This window comes from Varanus komodoensis, unplaced genomic scaffold (genome assembly GCF_004798865.1).
Source record: "Varanus komodoensis strain SLA01 unplaced genomic scaffold, ASM479886v1 scaffold82, whole genome shotgun sequence".
NCBI classification, from domain to species: Eukaryota; Metazoa; Chordata; class Lepidosauria; order Squamata; family Varanidae; genus Varanus; species Varanus komodoensis.
In genome coordinates this window covers 1396437-1416260 of record NW_025336508.1, presented here as the reverse complement: position 1 = coordinate 1416260, position 19824 = coordinate 1396437, and the positions used below count along the sequence as shown (strand labels likewise).

The following is a 19824-nucleotide window of genomic DNA, read 5'->3' as shown; positions in this document are numbered from 1 at the left end:
CCCTCCAGATGTGTGGGACCACAAGTGCCTGCTGGGGATGTTGGGATTTGTAGTCCAGCACATGTGGAGGGGACTGGTTTGGGGGAGGCTGGGAAGACTCCATGGCCTCAGACAGAAAACTCTTTTAGCACTGCTCCCGGAGGGCCTTTTGAAAGCGTGGGAGGGCCACTCGCATCCTGTGGACTAATTTCAAAAGCCCTCTGCAAGCAGCCAGTCCACATGGGGTTTTGGCAAGAGCAGACTGTCCGTCCCACAGCTGATCCCTGGGCGGGAAGGAAGAGAGAGAGAGAGAGGGATAAAAGGGGGCGATTCCCCCACCTTTGCCTCTGCCTCCGCCCCCCATGGCCCTCGGTGTTCCCCCCGGCCACCGTGCAGCCCGTCTGCAGGCATTACCCTGAACCCGGGACCAGCCCTTGTCTGAGTGGGGGCCAGGAGGACGGAGCTGTAAGGCTTCTCCACAGCAAGCAGCGCTCTGCCCTCACACGGCCGGTCGCTGGTCAACGCCGCCGCAATGCCCCTGAGATCTCTTTTCATGGAGAGCGTCTTCCCCAGAGTGAAGCCGGCTGCGGAGGGCATTCGGAAACCTCCCCGCCCAAAGTGGCCCTCATGGTGTTGATGCAGCCCGGTGGGGTCCCTGCCAGCCCACACGTGGCTGGATTTTCCGGGTGAGAGCCGTGCCCGCCTCTTGGAGCGGGGTTCCGTTCAGCCGGGCCGGGTGCTGATTGGCTGCACCTCCAGAGGGAACGTGCATCGCAGCCAATAAGCTCTTCCTTGGGCTTTTCCCGCCCTGTTCCTTTGGATGGTTGGTGGTTGGTATGGCTTGGGGGGCTCAATATTCCACCCCGGTGGTCTCCTTAATCCACGGCAGAGCCAGGAGGACGTTGGAATACACCCCATAGCGGTCGACCAAGCCGCATCCGTCGCCCCAGGACACGGTTCCCACGAGCTGCCACTGGCCGGTGCGGTGGCTCAGCATGACCATGGGCCCCCCTGAATCGCCACTGCAGGTGTCGGTTCCTCCTAGGCGAGAAGAGAGACGCGTGCGTTGGTGTGGCGTCCGTGAAGGAGCCGCCATATTTGGCCTCGGGGCTGGCATGAGGGGCCAGCACGGCTGAGCACCTCCCGAAGGCCTTGCCCAGCTGGAGCCCCTGGCAACCCCCCCCCCCCCGGCCGGCCCCCCCCCCCCCCCCCCCCCCTCTGTCCCCCCCGGCCCCCTCCCCCCCGCTGGAGTCCTGATGCCAAAGGGAAGCCAGGAGAGAAGGCCAGCCAAGGTAGGAGGAGGAGGGGGCATGGCCCTGGGATCACTGGTCCCCGCTGGCCCCCACTGGTCCCTGGCCCCCGTCCTTGGCCTGCATGCAAGCGGGTGGTAGCCATGATGGGCCAGAGGGCAAGGAGCAGGAGCGGCGGGTGGGAAGCTGGACTCCCTGAGGGGCCCCATGGAAGCGTGCAGGGGGAGGCATCCTGCCAAGAGCCCAGAGCCCAGAAGCGGTCCTCCGGTGAGACCCCCTGGCCCAGACAGGGGGGGTGGCAGGAGATGCCCCGGCCCACTCGCGCTGGGACATCCTCTGGTCAAGCAAGCGCACTGGGCGCCACGGGGAGAACGAGGGAGCCAAGAAGCAGCCGGGGGCAGCGGCAGGGAATTCCACCAGTGGGAACTCCGGAGGAGAAAAGGAGCTGCTGTGACCCCCAAAGGGGCATTTTGAGAAGTAAGGTAAAGACACCCTGGGCAGACTCCAGCTCCTTCCCTGCAGTTTTTACCTTGTTTTTCTCCAGCACAGATCATGTCCTCCGTCACGAGCTTATGCAGCTTGGCATAAGCTCCCGTGCACACGGCATGGTCCACCAGCGGGATCTCAATCTGCCACACGCAGAAAAATAAATGACATTTTGCCGAAGCTGCCTGGACAGTTCACAAAATCAACTTAAACAGCCGAAACAACTTGGGTAAGGCAGCTGACGTCAACGCCCCTCTTACGCCGTTCCAAAAAGACAAAACGGTTGACGCCAGTCCCTCTGTGTGCCGGCTTTTAAGGGCCCCTGTCCCCCAAGAATGCCCCTATTTGCTAAAAGAGCTTCTTTGGAGGCAAAGGGCTTTGGTCCCAGAAAAAAGGTGGGGCAGAAAGGTTCATTTGGGGGGCAGAAGGAGGGGAGGCCCTTGGGGTTGGACCAAATGGCCTTGTCGGCCCTCCAATCATCTGTCTGCACGATTCTGGGCAGACAACAAAGCCAGCCCATCTGCGGGGATCCAGTGCAACAGAGACCAACAGGGCCGGCGCCCGGCGTTTCGGAAAGTGCCCGGGGGCAGCGGAGAGGTAGGGCAGGCAGCCTCCGGGGGATTTGGGGCTCTGTCCCCAGTGGGCTTCCTTAACAACACCTCTGACTGGGGGGCCTGCAAAGGCCCCCTCCCTCATCGCCACCCTGGGGATCCTCAGACGCCAAGCGCACGTTCGCCTCTCATGCCTACGCCCTACTGCGTCCATCAGTCACGCAAGCTAAAACGGCGGCGTCACCTCCATCAGGGCTTCTGGGAGACGCTGTAAGAACTGTTTCCCCCAGCCGCTGACGATGACCATGGCACCTGGAGGAGGAGAGAGACAGCTGCTACGCTCATGTAGGGAAGTGGTGCAGGAGAGCAAGGAGGCCGTCATGGGCCACAGTGGGGCTTGCGTAGGAGCATTCGGGCGGATCGGGTCCCATTGACCTTAGACTCTCCAGTCTTATCTTACCATGGGGTACGGTTGGCTCCGGTTATGACTAGGTCCTCCATGCAGGGTGGACACCCTGATGCCCTTCAGAACGCTGGGACTACAGTTCCCAAAAGCTATAGTCAGTATGCTCTGCCCAGGGATTATGGGAGTTGTGGTCCAAAGCATGCAGAGCAGGGCAGATCCCTTATTTATTTCCTACATTTCTTTCCTGCCCAGTAGCCAACAGCCTCTGGGTGGCTTACAAGACAAAGCTTGAATCCATAAAATACGATAGCATAGGGAAGCATCATATAAAAATCCTGCATTTGAAACAGAATAAAATCAAAGCACTTGCCAAGATGAAATGCAGCAGTGGACAAAGACCTGAAAGGGGTCTTACGAAAGCTGAAGGGATGGCTCACCTGGGGTGGAGAAGCCGGGAAGAGCACTTCCCGAGCTCGTGCTGCACAGTGCAAGAGCGGCATCCTCACCTGTCGGATGCAGCCCGTCTGGGAAGCACCCCGGCATCCTCACCTGCTGGGTGCAGCCCGTCTGGGAAGCACCCCGGCATCCTCACCTGCTGGGTGCAGCCCGTCTGGGAAGCACTCCGGCATCCTCACCTGCTGGGTGCAGCCCGTCTGGGAGGCACACCGGCATCACGTAGTCATTCAGCCGGGCCTCCTTCGACAGCTCCACGAGGGCGACGTCGTGCTGGAAGTTGGCCGGATTGTAAGACGGGTGGATGTACAGCATCCGGGGCTGCAGCATTTGCTCCGTGTCGTCTTGCTGGCGGGTTCTGTGTTTTCCTGTGGAGAGAGGGAAGGGAGGAGAGGGTGGGGAACACGGCACGTGAGATGGGCCAGCCTGAGTTGGGCAAGGCCGTCTCGCCCAGCATTCTGTTCACACAAAGGCCAGCCAGCTGCCCTAGCGAGAAATCCACAGATGGGATCGGAGTGCAACAGCACCCTCTTCCCATGTTCCCCAGCAACTGGTGTATGCAGCTACACTGCCTCTGATCCTGGAGGATGCATGGAGCCATCCGGAGTAGGAGCCGCGGTTAGCCTTTCCAGGAAAGCCCTGGAAATTGGTGGCCATCGCAGCCTCTGGTGGCCGTGGCTTCCATGCCTGAGTTTCACAGTCTCAGGGCTATGGCACAGGCAGGCGGGCAGGCATCCTCCTTTATTGCTCCGGATGGATGTTGCCTCCTTCTGCCATTGGCACTCGCTTACCCAGGATGACCTTGAACGATGAGGGGCTGATGAGGTCACGGCTTTGGAGGACGGAGTCCTCTGGGTCCAGCTCATTGTGGAGACAGTGAGCGGCAGTCACGACCCACCTGTTGCCTAGGAAGCAATGAAGCAGGAGGTCTGTATCTCACTTAGGTCACAATTAGCCTAACGAAGCAGCAGCAGCAGCCACGTCCCACTCTCAGGAGTCACACGTTTCCAGATCTGAAGTTTGTTGCTGGGCAACACCTTTCTGAAGACCAACCAAACTCACCAAAGTGCAGAAGCTTTTGCATTTGCTAGAATGCTTTCTCAGGCTGGGTGGTCCAAAAACCAGGAGATACAGAAAGAGAAGTGAAAAAACAAAAACAGCCCCCCACCCAAAAAGAAAATTTAAATTCAGAATGGCCAGGTGTTGTGGCCATGAGATCTCGAAACTGAGATTTCTGGCCTGAAATTATTCGGCAGTGGCAGGTGCTTCAGGACTTATAAAATCTTAGAACGGCAGAGTTGGAAGGCCAACAGGTCCAACTTCCTGCCCGGTGCAGGACTCCCAGTTAAACCAGTCCTCTCAGATGGCTGTCCAGTTGGCTAGGATCATACCTAGATCATAAGAGCAGAAGGGCATAAAGGCAGGAAACGAAGGGTTGCCATGGGGCGTCAGATCAAGGACCACCTGGTTCAGCATTCTGTCCTCACGGTGACCAAAGCCAGCTGCCCACCGGAAGCACAAAATAGCTGCCTTCCTTCAAAAACCAAGGCTGTGACCTGGATCAGACTCTTGTGCTGGCTCTCAAAGTGGGCTTCTCAAGCACTGAGGGAGCCTGAAAAGCCGATGGCCCAAGAAACCTAACCGCGTGGAAGCAGAAGGCCAAACAGTGGAGCTGCGGGAGCACGTCTGGCAGAAATGGAAGCTGTGAGACGCGTGCCCGCCTCGTTCCAGGATCCCCTGCAATGCTGCAGAGGTTCCCTGTGGTGACAGTCAGCAGCTGAGCATCTGAGAGCTGGTCTCCAAGTCCTGGAAGACAGAGACGTGGCCCCGTCCTTCAGGGCCTTTGCAAAGAGTTCAGAGACTTTGAGCGGCACAAGTCGATGCGGGTTGAGTCTGCAAGGATGTGCTGCTTCCCCAGAATGCCTGTGTCAGGTGGCATTTGCTACCAGGTCCAGATCCACAGCGGGTGCTCGGCTATCAACTGGTGTGTCTCTCACTCCTAGCAAGCTCCCTGTAGCTTCTGGATATCCTGCCACAGCTCTGCTTCCAGGAGGCAGGGAAGCAGCTGTGCCCCCCAATCTCCTTTTCCCTTGATCTTGGTGTCTAGTGCAGTTGAATCTGGGCTCTGGCCAGGTATGGAGTTGCTGTTGACTCCACAAAGCCATTTGCCAGGGAGGGGACTGATTTCGCTTAACTCTCTGACTGACGGATGCCCCCGGTCTGAGAAATTTGGTCCTCCGGGAAATATTTCCTCTCATTCCCTCTCGGGGGGCAGGTGATGGTGCGAAAGAAAGCAAGGCCTGGGCTGATGCCGCTAATGGCTGAGATTGCTCTCGGCACACGCAGGTCACGCATAGACAGAATCCATGTATCCCCCTTTTTACAGAACGCAACATCCTGCAGTGGAGGAGATGGTTGCATTCCGAAATCCTTTGGAGCACTTTCTTTGCTGCAGACCCCACTCAACCCAGCAGGTTCTTACCTAGGAGTGAGCCTCCGCAGAAGGGGAGTCCATTCCTGTGCAGCATGGCGATCCACGGAGAGACCCCCCTCTGGGCAGGGCGCTGATTAGCAATATGGGCCGGCAGGCTTCTGGAGAACTTTGGCTTCCCGCACACTGAAAAAGGCAGGGGTGGCAGGTGTTCAGCCTGGGTCATGGCTAGCACACCGCCAGTAGCTCAGGAACAGGGACTTGTGGGAGGGGTGTGGAGGGTGGGTGGGTGGGCGCGTGCAAGAAAGCGGCCATCCTAGGTGGTCCCTTGAAGCCCACCGGAGTCCTGGTGTGGCTCAATGAGAACTTTTTGTACTGACCTTCTTGCTTGGAGGCATCACCCCGATTCTATTCTCCTGGGAATTCAGTGGTAGTTACCCAGTTTAAAAGTTGCAACCAGGGTACTTTGGAGCCTCGCTTGGCTTGCTTGATCTTGGTGCCAGGAGCAGCATATCTGTTCCCGACTCCCTTCCCACCACCAACTTTTGGCCTCCCCTGGGGAGGGTTAGGTTGGCTGACCAAGAGCTGAACTAACTGTCTGAGAAGGCCTGCAACGTAACAGGGTCACCCAGGGATACACAAACTCTGGCCTGGAGTGCTTAGAGAAATCCATTTTGATACTCTTGCCTCCAATTTGTGAGACTGACATCTGATTAAATACTTCAAATAAAGAATGAAAGATAGGTTAGGTCTAATATAAGTACAGTTCTTCTGCAGAATGATTATCTTTACCACAGCCATTTCCCGTAAACATGAAAGTTTTAATTTTTCCCCGTTGTTACAATAGTCTGAAACTATTGTCTGAATAGTCTGAATGGCTTGAAATTTAGTTTGACAACATTTTCTATTAATTTTGGTAGATGTGTCTCTAAGTATTTATACTATTGGCTTTTTGGGTACCACAAGTTCTCATGAACTTATCTTTAATAGCCTTTGTGTGGGATCAGAGATCTGTCTGCCCTTCATAAACCCACATTAAACTTCCACAATGACTTTAGATGCAGTTTCATCTAAGACTGAAGCCAACATTTCTGTACAGTGTGTCTTTGCTTTAGCCATGAAATTAGTCTATAATTTTCTACTTCCTCCGCGTCTTCATTTGGTTTAGACTGTAACATTATGCTGGAAATTTTCATGTGCATCACACAGGCACCCCAATCACAACTAAAAACAACACAACCCTGAACGGGTACCACAAAGCCTCTCTCTCTCTTTTTCCAGGGGATGTGGGACAGTCTTTTACAGCTGAGGAGTAATTTATGAGGCAGCTTGAGAAAATGCAGCGGAGGGGAAGCCAAAGCAGGAATGGTCTCTTTAACTCACTGCCACCCAGTATTGGAAACAGTTTAAGGTGTGAACCGAGCAAGATTAGTGGAAAGCGCCAAACCGGGAGGCGGATGATCTACCATGGCAGAGCGCAAGCAGTGGTGGAGGCAGGCTGGGGTGGCCTCTGACGGCTCCCGTCTCCCCGCCTGCCCACCTCCGGAAACACCCCCTTTAGCCCCTCTCTGAGGCTGCTTTCTTAACCTCAGAGCACAGCCGGTGCCGTTCTCTCACACTTGCTGTGAAGGAGGGAGAGGTGTGGAGCCGATTCCCGGCCCCGGCGTTGGAGCCCTGTCTCCAGACTTGGAGAATCTGGAGAATCAGAACCATCCTATGGCCCCCAGAACACACTTAGGGGCCACAGGATTGTTCCCTAAGACCCCGTGTGCAGCATTATCTCCAAGAGTCCCGTTTCCCATGACTGATCAGTGGGCCTGAATGAATAAAGGATGCCAGTCATGTGCAAGTGATCCTTGTCTCTTACTCTCCACCTCAGGTCAACCCTGGTTGTTCTGATGTGCCATCAAGATGCCTCCAACTTATGGAGGCTTCCAAAATCTCCTGTCCATGATGTCCCCTGCTCAGATCTTCTAAGCTCATCAGAAGCACAATAATTCTTCCTTGCTGCACCCAGTACTTAATGCCGCCTCTTATCTGAGCACAAAGCATCACCAGAAGAAGTTTAGGAGTCCAGCAGGTGATGCTTTGCTCTTTTTCACCATCTTCTGGGATGTTCCAACCATCCAGGATCGCTGCCCTGTTCCTCGTTTCTCCCTGAGTCCTCCGTCTGGCGGGCCTTCAACATTCAGTGTGAGCACTTTAAATGGTGATATTACTTCTTTTAGGGTAGAGGTTCCTGCTGTTCCTCTGGATGAGTGCCTGCGCCAGAGGAGGAAGGCTGGTTCTCTGGAGATGACCAGTGAGAACCAGCGAAGAATTTCAAAGATGCTGTTCTGGGTGGAGTTTTGAGACGCATGTCTTGGACAAGTTCCACCAGGCTGCCCTCTGTCAGCAGGAGATATGTGCTTCACTCTTCTGCTAAGTGCTTCTTGATAGCCCTTCCATCAGCCGATTCCTTAACCCTTGCCATTCTGAGGTCAGTCCTTCTGTTTTCCCCGGTGTCTTTCTTGAGGCGTAGCCCCTCATTCATCAACCTCCATTTGTAACAATCTTCTTCTCATGACGAAGCCCCAGTTTGCTGTTGCAGGGCCCATCCGGGTTAGTCGCTCCTTCCCAGGCAGGGTCCTTTGAAGGCTTTATCGCGTCCTTCCAGGCCTCCAGCTGTTCTCCAATTTCTGCCATGTTGATGGCTCCAATGTCAGCCATTTTGTTCAGCCTTTTCATCCCAGTGTGGTTGGAGGGGCCTCATTTTGTGACTATATATTCTAAGTTAACAGATGCTTCTAGATGAATGACTTTAGGACTGGCAGGACTCTGAGAAATTCCCCAGTGAAGGATCTCCCTGTGTTTTCATTTGTAGGATGCTCATCTTTAGGATTGTGGATGCTTATATGGGCAGTGGACCAATAGATTATATTGCCACTTCTCTTGACAGGTTTCCTCTCCAATATAGTCCTTGATGCACAGAGATTTCTACATGACACAATAATTTTATTCCTTTCTCTCTAAAGATTATAATACAAATATTAGGAATACTACAAAATGGAGTACAAGACCCATAACAAATAGCATAATATATCTTAAATATGTAACAGAGTCTTCTAAGCATGCATTATGCCAACACGTTCTTTGGATTATTTCAGTGCCTGATTTCCTGACTGCTACCCTCTGAAGCAGAACCGTAATGGATGAGGGAGGAACCAAGGAGAAAAAACTCCAGGTTTTGGCCTGATGGACCATGCGGAAAACCCCGATCCTTTTATTGGTATGTTTTTAAATGCTTATCAGAACTGGGAGTGTTTCTGAGGTTTACGCAAAAGGTACAGGGCCCCTCTGCCTTATGCTGGGGATGACATGAACGGAGCCGGCTGCAACCGGGGGTCAGACTAGATGGCCTCGGAGACCCCTTCTGCCTTGCTCTGTTTCTCAGCTTCTATGATGCAAACATCCATACCAGGGAGGGTTAGTTATTTTTCGTGGGACCAAGGTCTGTTAGGATAAAATAGACATGTTTTTGAGTTATGCTCTTTCATGCATCGGAATTGAAAGTGTTAGGAAGCTGCTGTAGTAGGTACATCAGAAGTCATACCCATGGGCCATATAGCCAGTGTTGTCTACACAGACTGGCAGCAATGGCTCTCCAGCGTTTTTCCCACCTTAACTGGAAATGCTAGGGGTCCAACCTGGGGCCACTGCATGCAACACAGATGTTCTGTCCCATGGGAGTGGCAGTCCGAAACATCTGGAGCATATGAGATTGAAAAAGTCTGCTTTAAGCAATGAGGTACAGGATAAGGAAGCACAAAATTCAAAGTAATTTTTTCCTATACAAGAAACACATATGTTTCTCCTTCTAGTTGGGACATATATTTATCTTGGGCAAGGGAAGGGGGGGAAGATGGTGGCAACGTGACATTAAAATTTGCGTCATGAACCAGAAGTGGATAATGGCAGGAAGCTGGAACCCACAAATTTGCAAAGATTGGTGGAACATGCTCTGGACGGAGTACAACTTGAGTTGTGTTTATTGTGAATTGAAGAGGGAACCCTCAATATTTGGAAGGGTATGGTTGGGAATACTGAGTGTTTGGTACCAAATCCTTCCAGGAAACTCACTACTCACTAAAAAAGTCAAACTTTTGGTGCAGATTTTTCATTTGATAACCTGACAAGTTAATGATTTCTTTCAAGGGGAGAGAGTTGTAATTGAGTAATTAAAAAAGGAGTTTTCCTTTGTAATTAAAGAGGCCACTAGAATAGACCAGATGCACTCTCTCTGTGTGTGTGTGTATGCGTGTGTACGGGGGGGGGTCATTAAATGTTTAATGCAATGCCCACTGTCAGGACAGATCAAACAAAGTACCTATAAGGGACATATATGACATATTTTAGGTGCACACCTATGCTTGTTAAAGGCAGAGCCTGAAAACATAAAAAGTGGACATGGCAAGGACACAGCTGCATACGAAGATGTCCAGTGTGCTGGGAAAACTCCATTTCCCAGGGACCCCAGTACTGGGCAAGATGCCCAAGCAGCATCCCAGCAGGTTTTGGGAATGCAGGCAAGAAGTCCCCCTTGGCCCTGCCCCACTGCCCCACAGCGTCCAGGGTAGGAAAGGGGGAAGGGAGCCATGGGCAACATGTTGGAAGGGCTTATGGGAGAGTTTCTCCTCCCACCGATGGGCCTGGAACAAACCAAGCTATCTCGCAGTTTGCAGCGCCTAATTCTGAATCTGCATTCACCAATCAGCAAGGGAAGCATATCCAAATTAGTCGCCCCAGCCTGCTGTGATCCACCTAAGCTGCGTCTCTTGAGGTCTCATCAGGAAACAGGCACTCCTTTCATGGCCCCGGGAGGCTGGGGAACAGATCTGCAGGGCGAATGATTCCTTGGACACCGTTCAGTGGAAGGGCAGGGTGAGGGACTACTCAGCCTATGATGCTCACTCAGCCACGTTCCGTGTGGCACTCCCAGTCGCGGATGGACGCGTTGGGCCTGGAGTGGAGCGGCGCTGGTGGCAACGGCAGATTCCGCAATTGGCAAAAATGAGATATTCCCATAACAGAAGCACTGTGTACACAGAAGTTACCTGGGCCCTCCTCCCGCCAGGAAATAACAAGTGTAAACATCCGGTGAGTGGACAAAAGCGCACAGTCCATCGCAGCCTTCAAAATATCACGGACACCCCCGAGCTCCGAGGCCGTGCTGGCGACAGGCCCCCAGTCCTTGCTGGCTCCGCTCATCTGCCCACAGCCGTGCCCATGAAAGTCCACCCACTTTTCTCTTGCAGCCAGTCCACGTAGTTGGAGACCTTGGTGTACACGCCGTAGACCTGCTTGCTCCCGCACTCTTCCGGCCCTCCCCACGAGACGAGTCCCTGGGCCACCCACCTCCGGCTGCCGGGGTCCTGGATGACGAACGCTCCCCCGCTGTCTCCGAGGCAGGTGTCCTTTCCGCCTTCGTAATAGCCCGCGCAGAACATGTTTTCGGTCACGCTGTAGTTCCCCGAGCGCGACTCGTAGCTCCTCTTGCACTCCGAGTGGAGCACCACCGGCAGCTTGACGTACTGCAGGACGTCGGAAAGGATCTGCATCCCCGAGCTGATGACCTCGTCCACGGTGATGTTGGGATTGGAGATGCCCCAGCCGGCCACCAGGCCCAGCGTGTTGGGCTGCGGTCCTTCCAGTTCGTGTGCGTGCTGCGGCAGACACACCGGCATGACGTACGGGCCCATGGTCACCTTCTCCTTCAGCCTGACCAACGCAATGTCATGGTTGTAGTTCTGGATGTTGAAGGCCTCGTGGAGGATGATCTTCTCCACCGTCCGGTTGACGGCATCCATCTTGTTTTTCACATTGTGAAGGCCCAGGTAGACAGTGACATGTTCCTTGGAGACGGGGATGATGGTGTTGTCCCGGCGCTGTGAGCGAAGGACGTGGGCTGCCGTCAGCACCCAGGACTCGGAGAGGAGGCCTCCGCTGCCGAACCATCTGTCATTAGGGACCCGGGACGTGTCTTCGACTACGATCAGCACTTGCCAGGGGAAGAAGCCCGGCTCTGCGTTTCGCCCACCGATGATGCGCTTGATGAGCGTGGGGAGAGGGTGGGCCGGCTGCCCGCACACTGCGAAGAGAACACAACAGCCATCAGCCGACCGTGGCCGGGCTCTTCACCAAAGAGCAGCTGAACTGGGACTTTTGAGTAGATGATGCCAGGTTCTCTCCCAGGAAATTTGACAAGGGGGGATAGAAAACTCCAGCTTCGCCTCGCTCAGGTCTGCTCTTGCTCCCTACCGTTTATTGTATAAGCGAACTACTGCCTGATCACTTTTAATTCCAGGGATGGATGAAATTGCAGTGTATGATTTTAAACAATTAGCAATTCCAATGGACATGAGGAATTTGGAAATGATGGAAGGTTGAATGTCAGATTTTGTGGATTCTGAGATTTTGTATTTAGTATATTCCTGCAGCCAGTGAAAGCTCAGTAGCAAAATGCTCAGGCACCGTGCAAATGGACTGAAATGTCATTTCTAGGAAATAAATATTTTTCAAATGATACCAATTTCAAGGGGCCTAAGACCTCACCATCAATGGCCTTGGGACTTGAACTGTGTGCACGTTTGTGTATTTCCTTGACTGAAGATCCATGCCAAATCCACTTCTGAAATTCATTTCATACATACATGTGAATCTGAACTGTTCGGCCCACCTTTTTAAATCTTTGAGGCTGGTCTAGATGGTCGGCAGAGGCCACACGCCCAGGTTCCCCAGCCCCTGCAGGGGCCTGAATTGTGAAAAAGCCAGGCTGTGCTTAACTTGCAGACCTTCAGCTGCTTTTTGGTCCACTCTCTGCCCACGGATGGGCTCAAAATGCACTTGCCCAGATTGGCCACCCAGAGCATCATCCTGGCTAACGGGTGGGGAGGAAATTAAATAAAACAGATACATCAGCAATGAGCAAATTCTTCCACAGTGTGTGTTTTTACACTTTTGTTGTGCACAGATGCCATATTCTGGATGCCTGAGCTGATGGTGTCTTTTCAGTGGCTAAATTTATGCAGAAATACACCAAGTGGAAAGAAAAGAAACTCAAGCCCCACGGACAGGTAAAGGCCGGAAAAGCCAGCCCGTTCAGGTGTCCCTGGTGGGCTTGCAGAAGGCCCAGTTCCTTTTTGCCCTCTGTGGCTTTCTCCAGCATCCCCACCTGCCTGAGATTTGCCGGCGTGAGCACCAGGTGGAACCCTTGAGCAGAGCTGAGCTGAGCTGAGCGTTGCTGGTGGAAGAGCGGCCCTGAACGACCTGGGTGAGCGGTCCCGCTTGGCCTGTGGCAGATTCCCGTCAGACTGCCATGTTTCACATGGGTCTTAAGAGCAGTGCCCTCAAACAGGACGCTCCTTTTCGTTGCCCCCCAGGGAGTGGGGAGGCATGACCTGTGGCATAATCTACAGGCAATGATGCACTCGCACCGTGCGGCGCGATCCATCATTGCGGCCTCGGAGATCTGGAGTACCTGGTGGGGTGGGGAAGGCTGTGGCCGAGCTGCCACAAACATGCACGGGGAGCGGGCACAGGTGCGGCGTCCCTGCCGCCGGCCAGCACAACCTTCTTGGTCTTCGGAGATGCCCTAGGCTGGCGGGGAAACAGAGCGCGGGCCGGGCGCGGCTGTCGCTGCACCTCTGCGGGGGCTGCATCGCTTCTGGAAGAGCCTCGACCCCCCCCCGGGTGCCACAGAGATCTGCGCGGCCAGCGGTGTGCCAGCTGCTCGCTGTGGTGTACGGATCTGACCGGCACTGTACCAACAAACATTAGTTTGCACACAACCTGAAACCGATGGGGGATCCAGGTTGCCCCGGGGCATTTGAGTGTGGTCATCGCACCAGGCTGCCCAGGGTGTCCGCAGCATGGAATTTCTCAAGGCAAACATACTTGGCCAGCTCCATCCACTCGCCAGAAAAAAATAATCAGAAAATTCCAGCGGAGCAGCAGTACAGACTTGCAACATTTCGCAGGATCCTGACCATGTATAAGGGCTTTGGACTGTTCTTTTGTCTGCTAAAACTGCTTTCTCAATTTGTGTTCCGTTTGATCAGGACGGGGGCTCTGTGTTTGTTCCTTGCCACGGTAAGGCGGGAACGCTTCACCTGTGAAACACCTGCTTGTTACATAAGGTGCGGGAGGCCAGTCCCCACCCCTGAGCTCTCCTGGATGCAAGTCTAATCAGTTTCATGCAGGTAAAATCAATGCGCCCCGATGTGCGCGGTGCGACGTCCACATGGCCAGACGCAGGACGGCCTCAGTGCAGAGTGCTCACCACAGTGCGGCTTCCACCTGCCTCTAACAACCCCTAATGCTCGGAGCTGGTCCACCTGCAGCATATAAACTGCTGTTTTGAGGCTTCTTCCGTTTCCATTGTGGGAAGATTAGAAGGACCTTTGCAGGAGGTTCCCCCCGCCCCCCCCCCACCGGTTTCTGCTTCCCTTTGCATATGCTCCTGTATGTTCCTTTGGAGAACACCAGGGGGTGTGGAGGGACACGGGGTGGGGGGGGGGAATTGCAAATTTGTAGGAGGCTTCTGTGGTGGATAGAGGCAGCACCCGTTTTGCATTTCCTTGCTCGGGAAAAACAAGCCAGGGAAATGGCTTGGGACTCCAGAGAGGCCCTGGGGGAGGCCTGGAAAGGTCTCACCCCTGAGAGCGGGACTGCCAGTGCTCACGCCACGCCTCGTGCCGGGAAGCCCCAGCACCTCACCTGGCCGGAGCTTGTGCAGTGGCATCGAGGGCTCCGAAATGCATGATGCGTGTGCTGTGCATCCGCCAGCGGGCCGTGCGGACGCCTTTAAATGGTTGGCAAGGCGAGTGCTGGCTCGAAGGAGGGAAGATTGAATGGACAAAAGTGTGGTTGGAGCGAGCCCCAGGCGTGTCTCGCATTATCAGCCCCTGTGATGGTCACTCAGATACGACAATTTTCCTCCAGGCTGGAACGTCGCTGCTGGTGCAAGCCGGAGAGCAGAGGCACCCTAGAAGCCATCCTCGCTGCCCCCCAAATTTTGCCACGATCTTCTTCCCATGAGGGTTGGGCCAGTTTTAAGATCCACGATACAAGCTCGTCCTTCCAAACCTGCTCCTCGTTTTGTTCATGGAATGATTCTTTTTCAAGAAAGAGGTGCGAGGGGGAAATGGTTTCAATCAGAAGCAGGCAGCCCCTGGGCTTCAGCCCACCCTGAGGTAGGGTCAAAGGTGGTGTAGCCCGACCTTCGCATTTCAGCAGGGACTCACCCGTGAGAGCCCCCAGGCTGGGGTTGGGATGCAACTCAGCCCAGTCCGTCCCTCTAGTGTTCGTGGGCGCCCTGTGCCGCTTGCCCTGGCCTTGGAAAACGGGTTGAGGCAAGAGGAAGCCCCCGGGCGCCCACGGAACGAGCGCTGCTGCCTGAGGCGTGGAAGAGGCCGTCACGTGTGCCCCAGTTGCAGGGGCTCCGTTCCTGGTGAGCGCTGTGCAAATGCTGGGCACGCTCGCCAGGGCTGTGGTCCAGCAGAACGGGGCCTGGGGAGGCGAGCCCGGGGAGCCCGCTGGGCTCCCAGCCCCACATCCCTGCCCTGGGCTTGCTCTGCATTCCCACGGCAGCCCGTTTGCCCGCGGCTCAGTTGCTTGGCAGGCGCAGTTTGTGCAGGCAGAGGTCGCTCTGGACCCGAGCAGCGGGCGGGACGGGCAGCAAGGGAAGAGTGCGCAACAGTGAAGGGCAGTGTGGTGCAGTGGTTAAGGATGTGGGACTGCGACTCGGGCAGCCCGGGTCCTAGTCCCCACTCAGCCATGGGGCTCAGTGGGTGGTGTGGGGCCAGTCACGGCCTCTCAGCCCAGCCTACCTCACAGGGCTGTTGTTGTGAGGATAAGGCTGACAGGAGGCGGAGAATCACATTTCCCTTGAAGGAAACAAGCCGGGGGATACATATAATAAAGAAATGAAGAAATAGTCGAGGGCTCTCAGCCAGGAGGGGGAAGACTTTAGTCTCTCCAAGCAACCCCAGTGCAGCCTCGCTCTCTCGGTGTCTGTGCCTTCGGCCTGCCCTCCGCCAGCATCCAGCCCCTGACTACCTTGGTCCCTGGGACCCTGGTCCTCAGGTCCCCAAATAATCCGAAGAAAGCAGTCCAAAACCACAAATGTGTGCCTGGAAAGTCCCGGTTTGTCCGGTGGGACTTCCTTCTGGGTAATCGTGTCCAGCGTTGCAGGATGAACAGCCAGAAAAGATGGCAAAGGCGCTGAGGCACCTTAAGGACCGACCCTTCACTCTTGCGAAGGTCTTTCCGGGCATTGCCCATTTCCTCCGGAAAAACTTTAGCCCAAATAAAGGCATTTGTTTTGATGGGCTGGCAGGACCCTTTCTTGTTCCTGAGGCAGCGAGCTGAAACGCTGTTGCCCTGGAGGAAGGCAGCCGGTCCCCGGCACCCAAATGTTCCCTCCCCCCCCCCGCTGCGCAGAAGTGAGCGATCGCCCGAAGGGGCTGCAGGAAGGGATGCCTGCCGGTGACAGACAGCTGGCTCCGCAGAATAAAGGGAGGAGAAATGCAGAGCGGAGTGAATTCCTTGCTCTTAGCCAGCTTGCCCTGACCTCTGGAAAACTTTCCCCGGGAACTGCCAGCCCGCCTGGATTCCATCAGAACCAGAAGCAGACACACATGGAAAGCGAGCGTTTAAAAGCAAGCCAGAGTTTAACAGGGAAGGGAAACGGGCACGGCCTGTCCCATAACATTCTGCAGGCAGCTTGAACGGCTCCTCGGCTCCCTTCCCCCTGTTGCGGAGAGCGAGGCATGAGTTCCCACGCTCCGTCCGTCCGGATCGTTCCTCCAAGTCCTGGGGAGCCTTCCCCTCCCACCAGCTCTGCTAGGTGCGCATCCCGGGCCCCAAGCCCCTGCTCTCGGCCCCGCTTCCCAAAGTGAGCCGAGCTGACGGCCATCCCCCGGCAAGGCTGGCACCTGGACTGCAGAGCACCAAGGCGGAGGAGTGCTTGGGGATCCGGCTGCGTGGCCCCGAGCTGCTGACGTGCAGAGGGCTCTCCAGGGGGGTGGCAGCCACCTGGCCAGTGGGCCGCCACCTGTTCCACAAATGGCACCCGTGTGACTTTCAGCCAGGGCTGTTTCCAAACTCGAGAGGTGCCACCTGGTCCTGGGTGGCCCCGGGGAGACTGTGAGTGCCCACGTGTGGCAGGTGGCAGCTGACATGGTGATGCCCCCAGAGGGCAGCCCCCTCCCGGCACTGCCACGGTTTCTGCTTCCCCTTCGCACCGGAACCGCCGCTGCTCCGGGGGCCCGCGAGGGCCTCCCTCAGGCCTTGGCAGGCTTCCTTGGGAGCTGTGCCTGGGTGGCACCATCTTCCTGGGGACCCTTTGCACTGCGCCTTCAATCTGATGCCACCTGAGGGGCTGGCCTGCCCTTGTCACGGCCCCCAGGAAGCAGAAGGAACGATGACGGAGGAGGTGACGCCAGCTGGGGTGGCCGCAGACTCCGCTTTGCCCCCTGGCGGTCCCGTGCCCGTGCAGGCCTTGTGCTTGATGCAGAAGGGCTTGGTGAGACCCCCCGCCCCCCTCGCTGCCTCGTATGGCGCTCGACTGCCGCCCAGTTTTGCTGAAAGGAAAGCTGCAAGTCCTTCTGAGTGGCAGCTTTCGGGGGTTTGAAAGGGCGGAGACAAAAAGCAGGAGCGGGGCCGATGCCACCCCCACGGTGCCCCCCATATCTCCCCTGCCCCAAGCCCTCACAAGCTGCACCTCCCCTCCCAGCTCTGTGTTTGCAGGGTTTTGCTTTCACCTGCTTGCACGCGGCCTGTTATAGGGAGAAAGAGGGGGCAAGAGAGGCACAGAGAAGGGACGGTTAAGGAATAGAAGCGGGGAAGGGAAGGGAAGGGGGCTGATAGGTGGTGGGGGCAACCTCTGGGGACAGTTCCCGCCTGCCAAGTCCACTGTGGGCCGTACACCCCACTGCCAAAATCCACATTAGCAAAGCCCCTACATTTTCACTACAAAGGCACATGGGACGTATATCCCCTCAGAGGGGGTCTGTTGGCGACATCCAGGTATGTGAGGGGATGTCACAGGGAGGTGGGGAGAGACCTGTTCTCCCCTGCAGAGGAAGGCAGGACGCGCTCCAATGGAGCAAAGCTCAGGGAGCCAAGGTTTCGTTTAGATGCCAGGAAGCACTTCCTGACAGTTAGGACCCTGAGGGTGTGGAATGGGCTTCCACGAGAGGTCGTTGAGGCCCCATCGGTGCGGGTGTTCAAGGATAGGCTGGACACGCACATGGTGGGCATGTCGTGAGCAGAGCTGCCTGGAGCCAGAGGTCAGACTAGATGGCCCGGGAGGCCCCTTCTGACTTGCTCTGTTTCTATGTTTCTATGTATGTTCCCTCTTTCAATGCCTGCCATGCTGCTAGGAACTCCAGAAACTTTGCTTTGAAGGGAAAATGTATCTTTTTAAACCACTGCTCTGCCAAAATTTGGCGGCAATTTGGCGATGGAGGCTTGAGAGGTGTGGGGGCTGTACAGCAAGCTGGGGACACACACAGGACCCACAGCTCATGGAATCCACACTCCTTGTGGGGCAGACAAGTAATGATATCCAAAACTAAATTACAGACGGAGGGAAACTTGGAAAAGTTTCAGCAGTGCAGACTCTGTGTGGAATAAAGACCTCAGCAGCCTTTTTGGAAAGCACCATGAAAAAGCTCAGAAACCAAGACTCCTTCTTTGCCCCCAGTTTAGATTTTGACACAGGCTCTTTGAAGACGGAGGTGGAACTAGGGGGAGGTATTGTAAGGGAAATTTAGGTACCTGGAAGACAGGAGGGAAGGCGTGTCCCCAGCTCGGCACTTCTCCAGCTCCCCTTGGCGTCACAGGTGTAGGTACCTGGGAAAGACCAGAGCGCGTAGGGATGAGCATGAATCATGCCAGCAGGTGGCGCTGCCGGCGCGTCTACTCCGTTCTTTTCGCTCTAAGCCTGCAGGTGCTTTTCTTATTTGGTGCGTTACTTAATACTTAATTTAGTTTGCAGCATTTGTATACCAATCTACATCCAAGCAGATCGCAGAATCAGAGAACAGAAAGGTCCCAACAGTCCAAGAAGGCCACTGGGTCCAACCGTGCTGTTGAAGGACACCAAGTCACACCATCCCACTCAGAGGGCTGCCCAGTTTCCTTTTGAATGTCTCCGGTGTGGGAGAGCCCACCTCCTCTCCAGGCAGCCGGTCCCACTGTCCCATTGCTCTGACAGTGAGGAAGCTCTTCCTGATGTCCAGCCTGAACCTGGGTTGTTGCCACTTGAAGTGATTATTCCATGTCCTGCACTCTGGCATTAGAAGAGATCTTGACCTTCCTCTTTGGGACAGCCTTTGAGGGACTTCTAGAGGGAAATCACATCCCCCCTCAGTCTTCTCTTCTCACGGCTGAACATGCCCAGTTCTCCCAGTCTCTTCTCACAGGGCAGAGTTTCCAAACCCTGGATCATTTTTGTGGCCCTCTGCTGGGCCCTTTCCAATTTCCCTGCATCTTTCTTAAATCTTGGTGCTCAGAACAGGACACAGCATTCCAGGTGAGGTCTGACTAGTGAGGAGAAAAGGGAAACTACTACTTCTCGTGATTTGGAAGTAATGCTTCTGTTAATGTATCCCAAAAGATTCTGGACTGGTAAATAGGGCAAAGCTACTGGAGGTACAAGGATAAAACAATGCATTCAAAGCAGTATATTGAAGCAAGGCGAGATGAGAACAATGGCTTGCCTACAAGAAAGAATTTAGGGGTTTTTTTTAGTGGTGGTGCCCTGACTTTGGAACATGCTCTCCAGGGAGGTTCTCCTGGTGCCGTCACTTTATTCTTTTCAGCACCAGGTGAAGACCTTTTTATTTTCCCAATATTTTAACAGCTAATTGGTTTTATCTTTGATTTTATCATTATTTATTGGATGCAGTGTGTTGTGTGTTGTTTGCTGTATATGGTTGCACTTTTCTGTGTTTTTTGTAAGCCGCCCAAAGACTTTTAATATTGAACTGCATATAAAAACTTTAAATAAGTATTTATTGTGAGCCGCCCCGAGGCTTCAGTGAATGGGGCGGCATAGAAGTCTCCTAAATAAATAAATAAAATAAATGAAATAAATAAGTAAATAAATAAACAGGTGGCTGGTCAGATATGTCTCTTAGGCAGATCTAGCAAAGCTTTCTTTGTGCTCCTCATGCAGCAGGCCACCTCACTCAGATGCTTCTGCTCCACCCGCCCACTCGGCAT

At 54.6% G+C, this 19824-nt stretch overlaps 1 protein-coding gene across 2 annotated transcripts in view; it reads right to left on the bottom strand.

Annotated features, from left to right (window-relative positions):
- Nucleotides 1-657: 657 nt before the first annotated feature.
- MASP1 (MBL associated serine protease 1) overlaps nucleotides 658-19824 on the bottom strand; it is a 70755-nt gene continuing 51588 nt past the window's right edge. The window contains exons 11-17 of one of the 2 annotated variants that reach the window (XM_044456242.1): nucleotides 18376-18450; nucleotides 5608-5742; nucleotides 3917-4030; nucleotides 3308-3493; nucleotides 2511-2578; nucleotides 1759-1858; nucleotides 658-1020 (exon numbers count right to left, since the gene is read on the bottom strand). In XM_044456242.1, the coding sequence (XP_044312177.1) occupies nucleotides 830-1020; nucleotides 1759-1858; nucleotides 2511-2578; nucleotides 3308-3493; nucleotides 3917-4030; nucleotides 5608-5742; nucleotides 18376-18450 (869 nt within the window). In that variant the 3' untranslated portion in view covers nucleotides 658-829. Of the gene's footprint in view, nucleotides 1021-1758; nucleotides 1859-2510; nucleotides 2579-3307; nucleotides 3494-3916; nucleotides 4031-5607; nucleotides 5743-8539; nucleotides 11684-18375; nucleotides 18451-19824 lie in introns of those variants that run through there. The other variant, XM_044456241.1, reaches the window with a different exon arrangement.